Raw genomic sequence first — 20,766 nt, forward strand, 5'->3', positions numbered from 1 at the left:
TACAAAAAATATATACTATAAATAAAATCTTAGGTGCCTGCCTGTGTAGGTATGTAGGTATAAAGGATATAGAAGCCAATTTCATAAATACCTATTTGATGACGACGATGGCTCCGTTTTTCAAAAGCTTGTAACTTGTAATACAAGTGGAAGTCCCTTTCTAACAAAAGCTGTCAAAAAGTGACATCCGCTTGTATTACAAGTTACAAGCTTTTGAGAAACGGGCCCCATATCCATAGGTACTAATGTAGCTATACCTATATACTATGTAAAATACAATTACCTCTACATAAATATATTACATAATATACATCAGTCAATAAAATGCCCATTACGTGTCGGGGTTGTCGATCCACAGGACCTATATCAGCCTTGGGTCATCATTGTTTCGTCATCACCATAAATATGTGTAACTTGTGTAAGTATACAACCTAATTGCCTGTACATTAAGGTAGTGTTATGTATAGCTGCTTTTGGCCCTTTAACTAAGCTAAGCAAGCTAAATTCCTAGTCAGGTTTTTAATCCCAACGACAAAATAGTTTCAGATCAGATACCCCTGAACACGCTACGCATTTTAAAACAAAGGTTTTCAGCATACTTCCAGTTGTGTCAGCTATACAACACACTAGTGTAAAGAAGTACTAATATCTTTCAAGAACATGGCGCTCTTACGCTCCTTTGGCTCCGGACGGTAAACACAGCTGTCACATCGGGCCGCAATTCTCGACGGATCAATACTGTTATCAGAGCGTAGGTGTTTATGCGCGTAGTACACACACAGCCGCGCTCCGATGAGGTCGCTCGCGATAACGTAAACGGGAAATGTGAATGATGCCGCTTCCCGAACTGTTAAAAAGGGCCTCGAGCTACTTCCTAGGACTGGAGTTCGAGGACTACGAAGAACTGCCAGATTATGTCGACAATGAAATATTGTTCTGCAAAAATAACGTGTGCGTACATCCTCCAACAGTCGCGAGGCATGAGCTTGATGTTATCCACCATCCAGGCTATCTAACAGTAACTACCAAGGTATTTACAGATCAACATAACAATGCCAAACGACCCACGCTATTCTTAAATTGGATACCTAATTCTACGCTCAAGAAATGCCCTTCAGCCGTAGAAACAAGTCCGAGCGATGAGTTGGAACTGCGTAAAACTACCAAAGAAACAAAGCCAAAAAACTCAAATAAGAAGATCGATCCTAACAACGAAAATGCATTTTCAGACTCTTCAGAAACAACTAGTATTAATTCTAACTCCGACAAACATAGCATTAAATCTAACGATACGCGATACACGCATAACGAAACTACGCAAGACGATTTGACATCCAGCTCAAAACCTACGGTAAAGACCGTTGATTCGGCCAAAGATAGCGTTTTCGGGAGTTTTGAAAAAGATGAAAACAAGGAAGATGTGTTTATGTTTGATAAACACGTGAGGTCGCAGTCCATGACGTCAGTCAACATAACTATTGCTAATCCGAACGTCGAAAACATCGATTTGACTCCTGACTCGGTGTCCGGTGACAAATTTATAAGGTCGCTCTCCATGAGCTCGTGTGACGAAGGCAACCCCAATTGGATGAGCACTCCTGAATTTCTAGCGTTGAAGCATAACCTGGTGTTTCCTGAGAGTGTGCAGAGCTCACCGGTACCACAGAGACGCGCGCCAATTAAATGTCGAAGGTCAGTACATATTTACAAGAAGCACAGGAAACCTGCTAGGTGGTTTGTCTGTGACAAGAAGCCATTTTTAAGTGACCATCCCTAGAATAGACCTATCGCGACGCAATAAGGTTGTTGAATCAATCACTTAATATCTATGTCTTCGATGGTAATTAAAGCAACAGCATATTATTTTAATCTTCAGAGTTGCCAACGCAATTGCAATCTTGAAATTGCATATTACGTCTGGCTAGTCGGATCATAACTTGGATAGATATATGTTGTATACCTATAAGAATAGGTACATAATGCCATACATTCATAGGTAGTTGTTCCTAGGAGCGAGTTCAGCGAGTAGCTAGATTAGGTCTCCAAATTGATTTGTTTCGCGTAGCAAAACTTTCAGTCGCATTTTCCTCATTTTGTTTTTTAACCAGGAGTTAATTTAAAATTTGGTACACGAGTAAGTCGGTCTCTTTTTTTCCAATGTGTAATATAAAAGACCTGCCAAGTGCGAGTCGGACTAGCGCACGAAGGGTTCCGTACCATTATGCAAAAAACGGCAAAAAATCACGTTTGTCGTATGGGAGCCCCACTTAAATATTTATGTTATTCTGTTTTTAGTATTTGTTGTTATAGCGGCAACAGAAAATACATCATCTGTGAAAATTTCATTTGTCTAGGGTTCATAAGATACACCCTGGTGACAGACAGACAGACGGACATACGGACAGACGGACAGTGGAGTCTTAGTAATAGGGTCCCATTTTTACCCTTTGGGTACGGATCCCTAAAAACATTTCCTTCACAACTTATTTAGTCGGAGCCCGGGCGCTACGCATGAATATTGTTTTTGGGCGGTTTGCCCTTCGGGCATATAAATTTGTCTATAGTCTACGCATACCTTTCAGATATGATGGTGACTTGCATAACCAATTTAGGCTTTCTTCAACAGCTAAAACCTACATTCATATTACGTCAAATCGATTTCTCACTAAAGTAGGTGTGCTCATTAATAATGCAACGTAGGTACCTATGCACTATTGCACTGCTATCGGGCACTTTACACGATACCATACCCGCAACTAACTTACATGTAGGCACCTATGTAGTACTTATGGTTTTGAACTACCCGTGCGAAGCCGGGGCGGGTCGCTAGTTAAAAGTATAAATCGCAATGGTGTATTCGACCTACGGTTCAAACTACATTTTAGCTGCACATAATGTAGTGAACATTTTGGGTAGGACATTCGCTATACCTTCGACATTGTTTTATCGTTGTTTTATAATTGTAAACCTTAGGTTTATTTAGGAACTTACTTCAGCTCCACGTAACAAAATGATTACTTATTCTCGTATTTATCTGATTAGGTACGTAACGCATGATCTCTTTTTATCTGGTTGTTGGCTGAAGGAAAATAATCCTGAGGAATTGAGGAAAATCGAATCACAACAAGGTCTGATGACTATACTCACTTTATGGTTAGAAGAGAAAATTACTATGCCGACTTGGGAAAGCCGATTATATTAAAAAAACCCGCCACTCGTTTCGAATTTCCTCTTTTCCGCACTTTTATCGTAAATAACTAATTCCGCATTATCTCTACGTAGTACCAGGCGTAGTCGCTGTTTACAGAAATAATCTAGGTAGGTATGTTAGATTAATCAATTTAATTATAATATAAAATTTATAGCATTTTTTTGGTAGATATTTTGTTTTAGATCTCTTTTTTAATATCTTATAACTAGTTTAGTGAATAATATGAATACTTTTAGGTAGTATATATACAGACGAATTAGGAAATAGGAAGAGGTAATAAATTATAATGCAACGGCACCACTTGATTATTACTCTCTTTCCTTCAAACATGCTTCAAACAGATTCATAAATTTAAGCCGGTTCCCTGAGCCAGAAGGCGAAAAATCTCCTTATATGATCATGTTTTTCTAAGAGGCGTTGATATTCGTAGACGTGGAAAAAATATATTTTTCCCCTCACTAGCTCGGAAAGCCCTCTTTTATCCTTTAAAACAAGCGGGGAAAAACGCATTTTATCCACTAGTGGGGAAAGTAATTTGACCTTGGATGGAGCGTGTTTAAGTAGCTTGACAGATAACAAAACGTAAAACGCTCATAATAATGGTTCGTTTGATATTAATTATCATTAAATAAATGGTTTGAGAATCTAATAAAAAATAGGTACCAGATTTAGCTTTATTTAATGATTTTAAGTCATAAACCTTAAAATTCCTTAATAAACGTTTGTTTTTTAATAATTATGTTAAATATAATTCTGAACGCACAAGTTAAGTCGATGCAATTTCAAAACGCATCATTGACATTTCATACGTCAGAAATGTCAACATTGTCAACAAAAATTTTACTTAAAAACTTCTCACGTAAAAGTACAGAATTTCCAGATTTTTATGTTATAATATCGTAAAAAAATGAGTGATTCCAGTGATGAAGATGATCTAACGCCTATGGATGTTGCACTTTCCTCGCTATAGTGAGGGGAAAAGTTTTGTGTTACACACGGGTGCAAATGTATTTTACTTCTCGTGTGTTAAAACACTCGCTACGCTCGGGATTCTATTTTAGAACCACTCGCTTCGCTCGTGGTTCCACTATAGAATCCTTTCGCTTGCTCGTGTTTCAATTTCACACTCGCGGGTAAAATACAACTTTGCACCCTTGTATAACAAATAACTATAGTTCTTGACTATAATATCTTTAATAACATAGCTTCCGATACACGAATTATGACACTTCGCTCGATACAACTAATTCCCAAAGTAACCTCTAACTCGGACTTTTAATCAAACTTTACTCGGTTATTATATTATGTGATACTATAAACAAAAAAAGAAGAAAAAACAATCTTAACTTAAATAGTAATTTCATAGCTTTCGAATTTCGATATTGTAAGGTAACGTTTTTTAAAATAAATAAAAATCGAAAAAATTCGATCCAAATTGACACTTGGCGCGCATGATCTTTCCCGTTCTTTCTTGCGAAATGTGACAGTGACAGCGGCAAACCGATGGAACGGCCTTAACTGTTGAAGGAAAATTAAGTACCTACACCTTTGCCACGTGAAACTGTTAACAAAACACTATCTCCTGAAATTATGCAAATGGCTTTTAACAGAACGATACTAAGACGTAAGCCTTTTTGATATTTTAAACGAAACACCAAATTTAGTTAAATGTATTCTCAATGCAAATAAGGCAGGCTGCCTGTCGTTTGAACATCGTGGGTATTCCGCTTTTCAAGAATTTCATTACAAATACCTACCTACTGACTATGTTAGGTGACTTAGGTGTTAATAACACAGGCGAATGCTTTGAAATGCGATAAAAGAAGTGACGTCGAACAAACAATTTTTAGAAAACAATTGTATCACGTAAGACAATATTTATTACGATCATATCCTCTTTGACTGAACAAGATACGAGTTTTTAGGGTTGCGTACCCAAAGGGTAAAAACGGGACCCTATTACTAAGACTCCGCTGTCTGTCTGTCTGTCTGTCCATCTGTCACCAGGCTGTATCTCGCGAACCGTGATAGCTAGACAGCTGAAAATTTTACAGATGATGTATTTCTGTTGCCGCTATAACAAGAAATACTAGAAACATAATAAAATATATATTTAAGTGGGGCTCCCATATAACAAACGTGATTTTTTTGCTGTTTTTTGCGTAATGATACGGAACCTTTCGTGCGCGAGTCCGACTTGCACTTGGCCGGTTTGTAGGGTTCCGTACCCAAAGGGTAAAATCGGGACCCTATTTATTACTAAGACTCCGCTGTTGAAAGGTCGCCTACTCATCATTCAGTATGCCGACGAGCGCTCTTTATCGTAATAATCCGCCGATTGTTCTCAAAGAATGTTGAGAATTTCATTATTGCTAGCTGGATCCGTCGCCTACATTAAGGGGTAAGGGTAACCCTGACATATCGATATGACCTTGGATGCCTAATAGCAGGGAGTTAGTCCTAGATGGACTATGAAATGGTCTAAATGGAATTGATAAAAAAACTAAAGTATTACGAGTAAGGCTGTCACCGGCGATAACAGAGCTTATTGACATGAGCATTTTACGAATTTGCGGTTCAGTGAGGAACATGGTACCGGCTGCCGGCATCATCGGCCGTGCCCCGGGGGTCCACTTTAGATTTACCGTCTAAAATTAATGTTTTTTTTTATTATTGCAAAGGTAAACAAACAGCATATAATTTGAGTTTTGAATGATTCACGGTCTAAGTCACGGGATAAGTCTAGTGAAACAGCATATAATCACACATGCAAACTTTTCTCAAACTGCAAGGAAATATAAGTTCTTTATAATAGGCTGTGAAGTTGACACTTCGCAGCCTATTATAAAGAACATAATATCACAGTTTCAGGCCCGGCTAGACTAGAGGTCTGTAATAAAATTTCATACAAAATTGTCAGGGTTCCGTACCCAAAGGGTAAAAACGGGACCATTATTGAGACTCCGCTGTTCGTCCGTCCGTGTCTGTTAGTCTGTCCGTCTGTCGCCAGGCTGTATCTCATGAACCATGATAGCTAGACAGTTGAAATTTTGACAGATGATGTATTTCTGTTGTCGCTATAACAACAAATACTAAACACAGAATAAATTAAATATTTAAGTTCCCATACAACAAACGTGATTTTTTGCAGTTTTTTGCGTAATGGTACGGAACCCTTCGTGCGCGAGTCCCACTCGCCTCGCACTTGGCCGGTTCTTATTCTAACCTTCAATTGTTTATTTCCCTAGGTTCTCAGTGGATCTAAGCCAGATGCGGTCGCTGCGGTTGTTTTTCAACGATGAGAACTGCACATGCGGGCAGCTGGTGGTTGCGTCGCGCGAATCCCAGTACAAGATCCTGCACTTTCACCACGGCGGGTTGGACCATTTGGCACAGGTGCTGCACCGGTGGCATTCGTTGTTGCACAACATCAGGCGGGCGCCGGGTAAGGGCACCACTTAGTAACCTTCTCTCCGCTTTAGGTATAGACTCGGTATCTACCCGTATATCCACCCACCTGGCACGGTGGCATTCCCTGCTTCACAATATTAGAAGCTCCAGTTAAGAGGTCTATTCTAACAACCGTCCTTAGCCTTAAGCCCTGGGGCAACTGCTGCATCTGGCATCTACTTCTAAACTTCCACCATGAAGGGCTGTTGTTCCACCTGGCGCAATTGTTGCACCAGTAGCACTCATTGCTGCACAACAGTAACGCAGCGGGTTAGAGTTCGCTCCGCCCTATCCAGTCTTTATCCCAGGCCGCCACCAGCTCCAAGGCGCTTGGCGCTGTTCTGTGAGTCAATAATACTTTGTAGTCATACGTCCGAAAGCCACACTTAACCGTAATAACAAAATAATGACGTCGTCGGGGCAACCCTTATTCCCCGCCTTTTGGTCCGTTAATGGAGAGGCTACACAAGCTTGTACTTAATTCCATTATCCTAATATGTGTTACGCCACTTACGCGGTCCAAGGTCCAAGGACCAAGGAACATCAACACTCTTAATGCAATATAAACTCAATTACAGGATCAGAAGAGCCCAATTTACCGTATCGACATTTCATGGTCTGCCGTCCCGAAGTACAAAAATCAGAGCAGCATCCCGAAGAAGGAAAGATACCGAAAATTACGCCGGAAATATTTTATGGAAAAGTCATGAATGGCAAGGGATTGATAGAAGATGACTTGTTCCTGAGAAAAGGCGTTTTCTTTGGAGGTTTAGATAAGGAGTTACGAAGAGAGGTTTGGCCGTTTTTGCTTCACTGTTACCCGTATAATACTACTTATGACGAACGGGAAATTATTCTGCAGTTAAGGACTAGAGAATATGAAGAAATTACTCGGAAAAGGCTGGAGAAGATGACCCCGGAGCAATACGCACTGTTTTGGAAGAACGTGCAGTGCGTAATTGAGAAAGACGTAGTGAGGACGGATCGGGGGAATCCATTCTTTGCCGGCGAAAACAATTATAATGTAGAGATTATGAAAAATATTTTGCTGAATTATGCTGTATATAATCCTGTTTTAGGGTAAGTACCATATCCCACACAATTAATTAGCAATTCGTAAATCTTAGTCTTTGTGTAATTTTTGCGGAGACATGATATACCAAATTGTGACATTTTCAACCAAAAAGTACAAGGTACCACATTGTCAGTTATCCATAAGCTAAGGTTGATTTCAAATTGAAGCTATATGGAAATAGCGCCTTATTGACAACCGACAATAAGTACCCTTTTAGTTGAAAATGGCACCAATGGTCAGTCAAGAGAGTTGTTAAATTGTTACAAAAAACAGTTTTAGACCGTTGTTCTCACAAATCTGTTTTCAGCTGCCATGCTTAGTTTAAGTACCTTTTGTACAAAAAATAACATATTAATCTTTAAACCTCTTTTTTTAACGACAAAGAACAAAGGAACTTAATAATTGGCTCCTTCGTAGAATCAGCCTAATTTAATTTAAATCGACTGTCTATCATTTGTAAACCTCGTGTGAAATTGAAATCTATGAATTATATGAAATTATAGATAATTATACCTACCTAGGCAAGTTTTCAAAATTTATGACATATCGTTTCAGCTATACACAAGGCATGAGTGACTTGTTGGCGCCCGTGCTCTGCGAAATCAAGTGCGAAGCGGAAGCCTTCTGGTGTTTCGTGGGGCTGATGCAACGAGCCATATTTGTGTGCACACCTACAGACAATGATATGGATATTAATCTTGTAAGTTTTTTACAATCGGAAAGCTAACCACCTACGAGAGGAAAGGAATGAATGAATGAAAATGAATATGTAGAATACAGCTAATATATAGTCCAGCAAACTCAGTACTGATTGTTAACTGCTGCCTATATAACAGTAGATATCATTGTTGGCTATATTAGCGTTTCAGCATAATACAGCCAGAAAAAGTGAACTTAGTACCGTTAGAAAAGTTTAATTTTACTTCTCTAAGTGCCACTTGCACCATCCCACTAACCCGGGGTTAAGTGGTTAAACAGTTAACCCAGTGTCAAATTGTACAAGTGACATGGTGCAAGTGGGCTTAAGTTGGCAATGCAACGTCTTTATCTACTTACTAGGGCACGGCAGTGTCCCCGCCAAGTCGTATCTACCCTTTCTCGAAGCCATTCAGGGCATTTTTGACCAAACTTTTTTATTTAAGCACTTGTTCAGAAGGTACTTATGCTTTGATGGACCATCAATAGCATAAGTACTTATGCATAATACCTATTGCGATTTATGTAATTATGTTTGTTCCAGAGCTACCTACGTGAATTAATAAGGATAATGTTGCCGCATTACTACAAGCACTTGGAAAAGCATGTGGATGCAATGGAGCTTCTCTTCTGTCATCGGTGGATATTATTGTAAGTGACGTACTGTTTTTATGTTCCTTCCGGGAGAGAGAGAGGGGGAGAGAGAAAGAGAATAAGATGTAATTTTTCCGAAAGATCACACACAAATTATTTTTCACCTCAGCAGCTCGAACAAGCTTACTTTCGTCACTCCCTGGAGTGAAACAATGTGGCTTTTTAATTTAGTAAAGGCCATGAACTTCATACTTTTATTACATTTTTTTTATGGTATGGTATGGTATGGTATGGTATGGTATGGCATGGCATGGTGTCGGTGTGTCGTGTGTCGTATCGTATCGTATCCTATGGTAGGGTACATATTATAATACTTTTTTTTCTGTTTATTTTGTGTAATTCGAAATACATTTTAACCTTTAATATGTTCTTACTACTAAGGTGAAAAATTATGTGTGCAACATGAGAGCAAAGTTATTTTACATCTCGTGTTTTTGAGTCCCTCGCTACGCTCAAGATTCTACCTTAGAATCTTTCTCTTTCTCGGGACTCAAAATAAACACTCGCAAGAAAAACCAACTTTCCTCTCTTGTTGCACAAATAACTATACTCACCGTGTCGAATGTCACATTCCAGATGTTTCAAGCGGGAATTCACCGAAGCCGTAGCGCTTCGCATGTGGGAGGCGTGCTGGGCGAACTATCAGACCGATTACTTTCACCTGTTCCTCTGCCTGGCCATTATCGCAGTGTACGCCGATGACGTCATCGCGCAGGGCCTCAACACTGATGAGATGCTATTGCATTTCAGTTCGTTAGGTATGTATATGCTAAGACCTGACAAGTCAGTCGTAACTGAGCTGTGTTCATCGCGCCCGGGTCGCCTAATGGAGTTAAGGAAACATAGTTCAGTTTCTGGGGACGGGACCAACTTTTAGTATGTTGTGGGTAGGGCATCATGGTACTAAGGACTCAATATGCCGAGCGAACTACTTCCAGTATTTATAGGATGTCTCGCTCGGTGCTAGAACAAACAGTGGCGTATGATAGACTGCAAAGAAAAAAAACATGAGTAAAAGCAGTGCATATAGACTGCATAAGTACATGCTAAACTCTTTAGATACTCGCATTATTATGTAAACAGATATATCTAAAGAGAGAGAGAAAGAGAGAATTTAGCGGCATGAGTTGTTCTAAAAGCCCTGTCTAAAGGCCGAATTAAATTTGAGTTTCCAAGATAATTTATAAAATCATCGTTCTACAGCGATGTACATGGACGGGCAGCTGATCCTCCGCAAAGCGCGCGGCCTACTGCACCAGTTCCGGCAACTGGTGCGCATCCCCTGCTCGCTGGCCGGCCTGTGCCAGCGCTGCGGGCCCGGCATCTGGGACTCCGCCCACCGGCCCAGCGTCGAGTGCAACGGCGACCACGACTTCTGCAAATACGCTGTACAGTAACGCTCGCAGTTGACAACACTACAAAAAACATGACTTACCTACTTCTATGTACACCCACCATCACCACCACCATCTCCGGCACCTATCACACGATATACTTAGTACCCAGTCCCAGTTGGATGGGCTGCTGTATTATATCAATGTCGGTAATGTATCGTCTGTTACATAATAATATGTCTACGGTTTAAGAGTCGAGTGCAACGGCGATGACGACTTCGGCGACCACGCTATAAATTTAAGGTACCTACAGTAGCTCTCTTGGGTGACCTCTACAAAGACGTTCATAAATCTACGCTGCGTCTTATGTAGGCGAACACTGCGAACGCGAAGCCATGGTATAGTATCTCTGAAGAGGAGTAATGTAATGCTGATAATAATGCCATCTCTGGGTTCTGCTGGCATTCTGGCTATGCTGGACATATATTCCTCAGCCGTGGTGCCCTGCTGAGCTAAAAAGCGGTATCTCAATTGAAGATTGCATGCAAATAAGTACCTTAAATTTGAATCATAACGTTCCATTTCCAGTTCATTCGTTTTTGAGATACCGCCTTTAGCATAAGGAGGGCTGAGTGTGGCTAGATATCATTCTTGTGTGTAGATAGTAGAAAACAAAATATACCAAAACAAATATTTAAGCAGGTAACTTAATCGTATTTAATTAAATCTAGAAGAATATATTTTAATAAAAAATGTTTTGATAGTGTTACTAACCTTACGTTGCAAATGAACTAGGAAACAAAATAAATTTGAAACGTAAAAGTAGTTTTTTTAATATGTAGTGCAAACACCGTACAATGACAGACTGACGTATTTAGACGAATAAAAAAACCAAATGACGTTTGGTTTGACGGGAAATTTTGAAATTATTTCTAAGTTGTTTTTTAATATAAATTCCGTTTAAACATATTTTTGGTCAGATTTATGTTAAGATATTAACAAACAGCGTTTCTTTATATCACAACCAACCTTGTAAGTTGTGTTGAGTTGTGCTCTTACTCATTCAACCAAACCAACGCAGGCAAGATGAAAAGCAATGCCGGCCGGGCCGCGCCGAATCTGTGTACCTTCTTGTATGTACATCGGTATAAGGGCAAGGTAAGTAAATTTTCGAGTTTATAATATATATATACCTCCTGAACATTTATTTATTATTTCATCTTTATCAAAAGCTTTCAGAATAAATAAATGAAAACTTATGTTGAATCAAGTACCTACTTATTTACATACGTTCCATTCCAAGTAACTAAGACACATGCAAATACAGCGACGCTTTAAGCGCACTTCCGTGAAAATAACTTAACAGCAAGTATGTTACAATTTATTTCCTGACTATGTTTTAAACAATAATTAGAGGCAACCTAATTCATTTCTTCTTCTTGATCCCAAAATAACTTGGAAAGCTTCAATAGTTTGATCCAACTTTTTTTGATTTAATTTAGATCCATTTTTGTCGCATATTTCATAGTTTTGAGAACATTCAAGCTTTTTATCCACAATTTGTGGTGCGGTGATCTGGGTGTTACAGCGCATTAGATTAGGTAGATTTTCCTTTTTTAGGTTCACTGAAATTGCCATTGACAACATCGAAAAACTTATCGAAGAAAAGCACGATACCTGCCGTGTCGCAACTTTATTCTGAAAGCTTTTTAATACCTGAAAATATATTAACAGTTAAGATGTTATCAAAAGTATAAAAAGGTTATTTTACAGCGAAACAGGACAAGTGTTGAGCATGCATTTTAAGGGTGTGCTATTGTCACATTTAATGTTAGGTAACAAGAAATCAGTGAATCGGGATATTATTCGTGTAAAATGTCGACAAAGGTAACGTATTGTGGTTGGATTTTATCAGTAGATGTATGTCTTTCTAATTTTGGCAGGTTGTAGTTGATTTATCAGATTAAGACCTAGGCACGGAAAATAGTATCTTAATTATGATAATCAGAGCAACGTGTATGACGGACCTTACGGGCACTAAGAATGGTGCTAGTTCAACGGCTGTTATTTGAAATGTTACAATGTTCCATGTTCCATCGCCAACATTTCATAAATATGCTTTACCCGAAGCCTCTATCAAAGCTTTTGATAAAGATGAAATAATAAATAAATGTTCAGGAGGTATATATATATTATAAACTCGAAAATTTACTTACCTTGCCCTTATACCGATGTACATACAAGAAGGTACACAGATTCGGCGCGGCCCGGCCGGCATTGCTTTTCATCTTGCCTGCGTTGGTTTGGTTGAATGAGTAAGAGCACAACTCAACACAACTTACAAGGTTGGTTGTGATATAAAGAAACGCTGTTTGTTAATATCTTAACATAAATCTGACCAAAAATATGTTTAAACGGAATTTATATTAAAAAACAACTTAGAAATAATTTCAAAATTTCCCGTCAAACCAAACGTCATTTGGTTTTTTTATTCGTCTAAATACGTCAGTCTGTCATTGTACGGTGTTTGCACTACATATTAAAAAAACTACTTTTACGTTTCAAATTTATTTTGTTTCCTAGTTCATTTGCAACGTAAGGTTAGTAACACTATCAAAACATTTTTTATTAAAATATATTCTTCTAGATTTAATTAAATACGATTAAGTTACCTGCTTAAATATTTGTTTTGGTATATTTTGTTTTCTACTATCTACACACAAGAATGATATCTAGCCACACTCAGCCCTCCTTATGCTAAAGGCGGTATCTCAAAAACGAATGAACTGGAAATGGAACGTTATGATTCAAATTTAAGGTACTTATTTGCATGCAATCTTCAATTGAGATACCGCTTTTTAGCTCAGCAGGGCACCACGGCTGAGGAATATATGTCCAGCATAACCCAGAGATGGCATTATTATCAGCATTACATTACTCCTCTTCAGAGATACTATACCATGCCCACGGCGTTCACGTCCGCAACGAGATCGCCCACGTAGGAGACACTTCTATAGGTATCAAAGGATTGATTCACCCCGCACCGCGCCGCGCCGCTTCGCGTTCGCGTGTTGTTCGCCTACGTAGTACGCTGCGTTACTGAGCTTGCCGTCGGTAATATTACCTATAGATATGTTGTATCATCTGCCTAATAATACACATATGTATCGTCTCCGTCTGCTACATATGTCTATTGGTCTACATTTAACGAGTTGATTAAGTACAGCGGCGAACATGACTTACGCAAATATCTACTATCAGTAGGTTCAATTTATTAGCAGTACCAATTTACCATTGTACCTAAAAGATATTTAATATGTTTTTCATTTTTTGTAAATGAAAGATACTCTGATATTAGCAAAAGGCATAGACATATATATATATATATATATATTACTTCGTAAAGACCGGCCTTACGAGCACTACGAATGGAGGTGATACATTGGAGTCAAAATCGCATTTAGTTACACCAGTGTGCTCAGTCGTGTGAATTGCGCAGTGGAAAGGCTTCGGTGTTCCGTCGGAATTGTATTCATACGCTTATACTTTGTTTACACCAATGGTGACGCCTTTCCACTGCGCAATTCGCCACACGACTAAGCGCGCTGGTGTAACTAAATGCGATTTTGACTCCAATGTATCGGCCCCATTCGTAGTAAGCCCGGCTCGTAAGGCCGGTCTTTACGAAGTAAGTAAGATATATGTCTATAGTAAAAGGCGAAAATTGTTGTAAAGATGACCTTTAAATATTTAGCGAATAATATATATATTTTTAAATCGGTTGCTTAGAAAACAAGACTGCTTCAACTTAAACTTCAAATATCTTTATTGCCAATATATTACATTTACATGGAATGTAGACGCTGTAAGGGCACAGCAATTTAATCTAACACATTAGCATTAGGTATTAACCTTACTTATAAATTACACTTAATTACCGACAAGAGCACAGGTCTGGCAGCTCTGCTTGTAGATTTATGTTAATTATTGAGCTATGCCAATCACAATCATGCCGTGCTGTAGGTCAAAGTCCTGTTTAATACAATGTGTTGCCCTTAAATTCGGTATAAAATTTTGACAAATTCAATATTTACAATAAATGAGTCAAAACTTAAAAAGCTACTTGTACACGGTACCTAGATACTTTTGATTACCTACGCGTTTGCATCCTTTAGGTACAGGTACTTATTTATTAGGTAGGAATTGATTGGAGTTTATGGTATGGATGGTATAGAAAGGATGCCAATCTCTTATGGCAGAATTGTTGCAAAAGTGACCGCTTTCAGCTTTAAATAATAGTTCCTAATCTCTCCGGTGGCGCTAGTTAGGCTCTGGGACATGAGTATAACATGAACCATATAAGGCAACAATTAACCCGACCATATTACGTAGGTTGTTTTTGGTAGTATTTCGGTGTATGGTGGCGCCGCCTAATTACTGTTTTTTAATGGACACTTTTCATACATAGAGATTTGGCTCCTTTATATAGTCTCCATGGTTTATGGGATTGATAAGACATCATGACTATATTATATTATAAAATAAAAATAAACAGAAGTCAATAAACATGCGTGACCTGCGTAAAAATTGGTATAGGGAGCGTGCATAAACTGTAGGGGGCAGCACAGAAAACGTCAGATTTTTGGCGCGAGGCGTAAATGTATAGTTTATGCTTCCAAAGTAGCCCACAAGATGGCAGCACTTGCTTTGGCGTGCAGTGTCAATGTACATGTGATGTAATGTTTATGGTTCCGATTCAGGCCACAAGATGGCAGACCCTCCAACGCGCACGGTCCCCATAGGTAGAAAGTTTAGTGTGTACACTTTATGTAAGTAATCCTGTTTTCGTTGCTCATTAGTAAAGTCATTAGGTCATTACTATTGTTTATTTGTATTTAGAAAGCACATAATTTTATTATGTTGTTATTATAGGGAGCGTGCATAAACTGTGTTCCCTACAGTTTATGCACGCTCAGGAGACGTCAGATTTTGGGCGCGAGGCGTAAATGTGTAGTTTATGCTTCCAAAGTAACCCACAAGATGGCAGCACTTGCTTTGGCGTGAAGTGTCAATGTACATGTGATGTACATGTTTATGGTTCCGATTCAGGCCACAAGATGGCAGACCCTCCAACGCGTACGGTCCCTATAGTTTGTCAAAGGACTGTCTCATTTCAAACATAGACAGAGAGAATCATACTATCTTTGTCTTACACTAGTACTAGCACCCAAAAGAAAAGGATGAGTATAGTTTTTTTTGTTCTTACTGACAATTTGGTTGGACCAACTATAATAACAAAATAGGTAGGAAATGAGTATTATTAGATTAAGAATGTCTCAATTAATAGAACTACGAGGGCAAAAAGTACCTACCTACCTACTAAGATTCGAAATGTATAATTCTTTTTGCTTCCACAAGGTCTAAAGACAAGATTGATTTGAAAGATTTAGCATACCTACTATGCTGTCAGCTTAAAATTAGTAAAATAAAATACATCATTATTAGTACAATAAAACATATTTATATATTTCATACAGTATGTATAATACATAGGTAGGTATATTTCTTGGCTCATAACCTGCTAAGTTGTGGTGATAAGTAAATGCTTACGCAAAGATAACTGCTAGGGTAAATGTGCCGAAAGACTAGGTCCACTAACCTATCGTCTGAAGCTGATTGTTCAATGAAATTCAACGTAATATTATGACTGTTATTGCTTACTGGTATAAAGGCACCTGAGCTCGACGCTTTTACGGTAAACCTATACCTACTATGCAGTACAAAATTATTGTTAATAGGTATATATCCATACTAATATTATAAATGCGAAAGTCTGTCTGTCTGTCTGTCTTTCTGTCTGTGTGTTCCCTCTTCACGCTTAAACCGCTGAACCGATTTAGATGAAATTTGGCATGGAGATAGGTTGTTTCCCTGAGAAGGACATAGGATAGTTTTTATCCCGAAAATCATCCCCTAAGAAAGTAAAAAGCGGGGTGGAATTGAGATAATTAACGAAGTGCCTGCTAATTTGTGTGCATAATATGCTCAAATTTAAATTGCTATGAGAATTTTTCCAGGCGCTATTCTTACTTTAGCTGCGGTTACTAAGTCCACGCAGACGAAGTCGCGGGCAAAAGCTAGTATCTATATATATAAATGATCAGTAATAAAAATAAAAAATTTCAAGGGCTTCGTTGTAATTTCTGTCATAAGTTTTGCAATAAAAATAAATAAAAATTATACTATTGCTTATGTAAGTGTTACGTAGAAAACATATCAAATGAGATAATTGAGGATGTAAATGATAGTATAATATGGTATTCACCTGCCCACGTTGTTATTTCTTATTACATTGTCTTACTGACCTTGAACCCTACCTACCTACCTAAAAACGGGACCCTATTACTAAGACTCCGCTGTCCGTCTGTCTGTCTGTCACCAGGCTGTATCTCGTGATCTGTGATAGCTAGACAGCTGAAATTTTCACAGATGATGTATTTCGGTTGCCGCTATAACAACAAATACTAAAAACAGAATACAATAGAGATTTAAGTGGGGCTCCCATACAACAAACGTGATGTTTGACCGAAGTTAAGCAACGTCGGGCGGCGTCAGTACTTGGATGGGTAACCGTTTTTATAGTTATTATTCCATTTATTTCCACACTAAATACCTATAGGTAATTAGATTTTTTAAGTGTGACATAACCATAACTATCATCGTTAAGTTGATATATACATATAATTTTATTTCTAACTAGTCAACACACTTAAGGTTCAATTTCATGTTGCATGGTTAGACATGTAGGATACTATATGTAGGTACCTAAATAATAAATAATAACTGAGGGACGGAAACCTGTGGTACCTACCCATAATTATAACTTGATAACTGTTGATAACTTTATTTTTCGCATGTTGTGAATTGTTATATATATTCTGTGATATGATCTGCTTGAATGTAATATAAGTTACCTAATATTTAAACGTTTGTTTAGAAATAATAAACAGTCAATGTACCTATTGAAAATATTCATATCTTATTAGTAATACATGTATGAGCATTGAACATTGTTTATTTTTTATTTTATCCGCGTTGAAATAGTGTTAACTTAGATTGAAACCCAAAGATTTCAAAAGTAAAGCCTATACCTATTTACTTTTGAAATCTTTCATATACCTAATGCCGAGCGAACATGCGCACCAACGAACATGTGCACAAATCCCTGTGCTTCCATGTGCTTTCGAATCCCCAGATATAAATTTTCATGATCATTAGAGCAAACGTGAAAAAATTCAAGATGGCGGCCGTTTTTTACAATTTTGACTTCGGTACACTATGGACAGCGCATACTTTCTTGCAAAGGAGTTGACCATGTTATAATTGCTATAACAATTAAGACTCATCACAAATAACTTTTGGGCCTTCTAGGCTCCTTTAACCCCTTGATCGAGCCTGCTCATAATATAATGAATAAAATATGTCCTCAACTACACGTTTAAGTAGGTACCTAATTGCTGCTTAATAATTGTAAAACTATCCTCTGATAGTTCACTTTAATAATTTTTAAGAAAAAAAAACCGACTTCAATGGGGGATGCCGCTGAAAGCATTCTTAGATTCCAGACAATGAAATGAAAAAGACAGCATCTTTTGCCTAATTATGTAGAAAAGGAGGTAAACACTTTTCTAGTAGCATTTCGTTTTTGTAAGGGTCGCAGTTCTAACCTAACCTAACCTACTTTTCTGGTAGCATTTCGTTTCTGTAAGGGTCACAGATCTAACCTAACCTAACCTACTTTTCTGATAGCAGTTCTGTTCTGTGAGAATCGCAGTTCAAAACACACCCACCCACCAAACCCACTTTTCTAGTAGCATTTCCGGGTCCGGGTCTGGGTCCGGATCCGAGTCCGGGTCCGTGTCCGGCTGTCCGGGTCCAGGTTTGGGTCAGAGTTCGGTCCGGGTCCGAGTTGGGGTCCATGTTCAGACCCGGGTCCGGGTCCGAATCCGGGTTTGGATCCATAAGGAATAGAACAAATCGCCAAACGTGAACTATGTGTCATTGAATAGTTCCATTCTGATCATCATCAACAGTTCCACTTCATCAAATGTCACTTTTTTAAATGTAAATGCTGGATTTGTTGATGAAAATACAAAAATCACTATATGTATGCCTTTCACATTTGAGGAGTTCCCTCGGTTCCTCGTGGGTCTCATCATCAGAACTCGAGCTTGACAAAAATATGTCTTAAAAACTTAAGTTGCTTAACAAACATAAAGAAGTGGACAAATCGCCAAACGTAAACTATGCGTCATTAAAGAGTTCCATTCTGATCATCATCAGCAGTTCCACTTCATCAAATGTCACTTTTTAAAATGGAAATGCTGGATTTGTTGATAAAAATACAAAAATCGCTATATGTATGCCTTTCACATTTGAGGAGTTCCCTCGATTCCTCATGGATCCCATCATCAGAACTCGAGCTTGACAAAAATGTTTCTTGAAAACCTAACTTGCTTAACAAACATAACGAAGAGGACAAATCGCCAAACGTGAACTATGCGTCATTGAAGAGTTCCGTCCTGATCATCATCAGCAGTTCCACTTCATCAAATGTCACTTTTTAATACAAAAATCACTATATGTATGCCTTTCATATTTGAAGAGTTCCCTCGATTCCTCATGGATCCCATCATCAGAACTCGAGCTTGACAAAAATGTTTCTTGAAAACCTAACTTGCTTAACAAACATAACGAAGAGGACAAATCGCCAAACGTGAACTATGCGTCATTGAAGAGTTCCGTTCTGATCATCATCAGCAGTTCCACTTCATCAAATGTCACTTTTTTAAATGTAAGTGCTTGATTTGTTGATGAAAATACTAAAATCACTATATGTATGCCTTTAACATTTGAGGAGTTCCCTCGATTCCTCATGGATCCCATCATCAGAACTGCTTTTTGACAAAAACGGGACCAATCTGTATGTATATACTTACAATCAAAAAAAGAATTTTCCAAATCGGTCCAGAAATGACGGAGTTATGGAGTAACAAACATTAAAAAAAAAAAAAAAACAACCGAATTGAGAACCTCCTCCTTTGAAATCTTGAAGTCGGTTAAAAAGATCGAAATGCCGGGACATGCCTTTAGCCGGGTATTCCAAGTTTAATGTAAGAACTTCCGCTTCGCTCGCTCGTTCGATAACATAGATCTAGTATATTTCTATAGATGCGGCCTACCGCGTGCGCCCGTAAGGCATAAACATAGATGACGTCATAAATGTGGGGATACCATATTGGTAAAAATTACCCCAATATTTGATGTCACGTTGGGGCGATTACCCTGGAGGCAAAGTTTGCTTGTTTGACGGTATTAAAAAATTGTTACCTAAAATGTCAATGGGCCGTTCTTTTTAGGCGTATGAACAATGAAATACCTCCTATTATTCGCGCAGGTGGTACAAAACTAAACATGTTTAGTAAATAAAACGTAAAATAAAATGTATTATGGGTTTTAATTTAAAGAAATCACAAATCGCAATCACACCAATTAATGTACACCACATTTACATCTTCACAACATTTGTTTTTTTTTTTTTTTGGAATTAGAAGTACGAAAAAACTTCGAGGTCAAAATTACCCATAAAATTATGATATTTTCATCTGGTATCCCTAACATGATTGTTATATGTTGTTATGCAGCTAAATTAAGAAGAAGTTTAAAAATGGACTGTTACCTACCTACGTAATTTGGGCGGATAATTTTACAAATAAATAATTGTGATATTTTTATTGAAATCATTTGATTCTACATTGCTTTGAAAGTAACGTAATTTTATGATGTTATTCTCACATATTGCGTTAAGAGGAAGGTGTAAAATACCGTACTTACGTGTGAAAGGTAATGATCTCATATTTTTGCTCAGAGCGGCTATTACAGCCGATTACAGAACAATTCACCATTATTTTATCAAAGTTCAAGCATTCAAAACGCTAACCATCACTATATTTCATAAGAGAAAGCACAATTTCATACAAAACAACAATAATTAAACAAGCAACGAACAAACATGACATGTCACGTACTTATTTGTTTGCCACAACCTCGGTTGTGGCAGCGGTGGAAAAGTGAAACTATGACAAAGACAAACAATAACAGCGCTTTCTCTGCTACTCCTACTGAAAGATTCACAATACTATCCCGTGACAGCGCCATCTAGTAGAGAGTAGCTAAAATCGAAAAAACGGTAACGCGAGGGCTAGCATGGAGATATTGGCTGGATATTGGTGATACCGCGTAATATCAGTATCGACATTTTATTGATAATAAATGTAAACTAAGTA

At 38.1% G+C, this 20,766-nt stretch overlaps 1 protein-coding gene across 1 annotated transcript; it reads left to right on the forward strand.

Annotated features, from left to right (window-relative positions):
- The first annotated feature begins 677 nt into the window (after window positions 1–677).
- Window positions 678–10,508, forward strand: LOC134744292 (TBC1 domain family member 16). Its single transcript, XM_063678059.1, has 7 exons — window positions 678–1,692; window positions 6,460–6,656; window positions 7,240–7,741; window positions 8,292–8,436; window positions 8,977–9,083; window positions 9,663–9,844; window positions 10,290–10,508. Exons 1-7 carry the CDS (start codon window positions 830–832, stop codon window positions 10,481–10,483), a joined length of 2,190 nt encoding a protein of 729 aa, XP_063534129.1. The 5' UTR covers window positions 678–829; the 3' UTR covers window positions 10,484–10,508.
- Window positions 10,509–20,766: the final 10,258 nt, after the last annotated feature.

This window comes from Cydia strobilella, chromosome 9 (assembly GCF_947568885.1).
Source record: "Cydia strobilella chromosome 9, ilCydStro3.1, whole genome shotgun sequence".
Classification (NCBI taxonomy): Eukaryota; Metazoa; Arthropoda; class Insecta; order Lepidoptera; family Tortricidae; genus Cydia; species Cydia strobilella.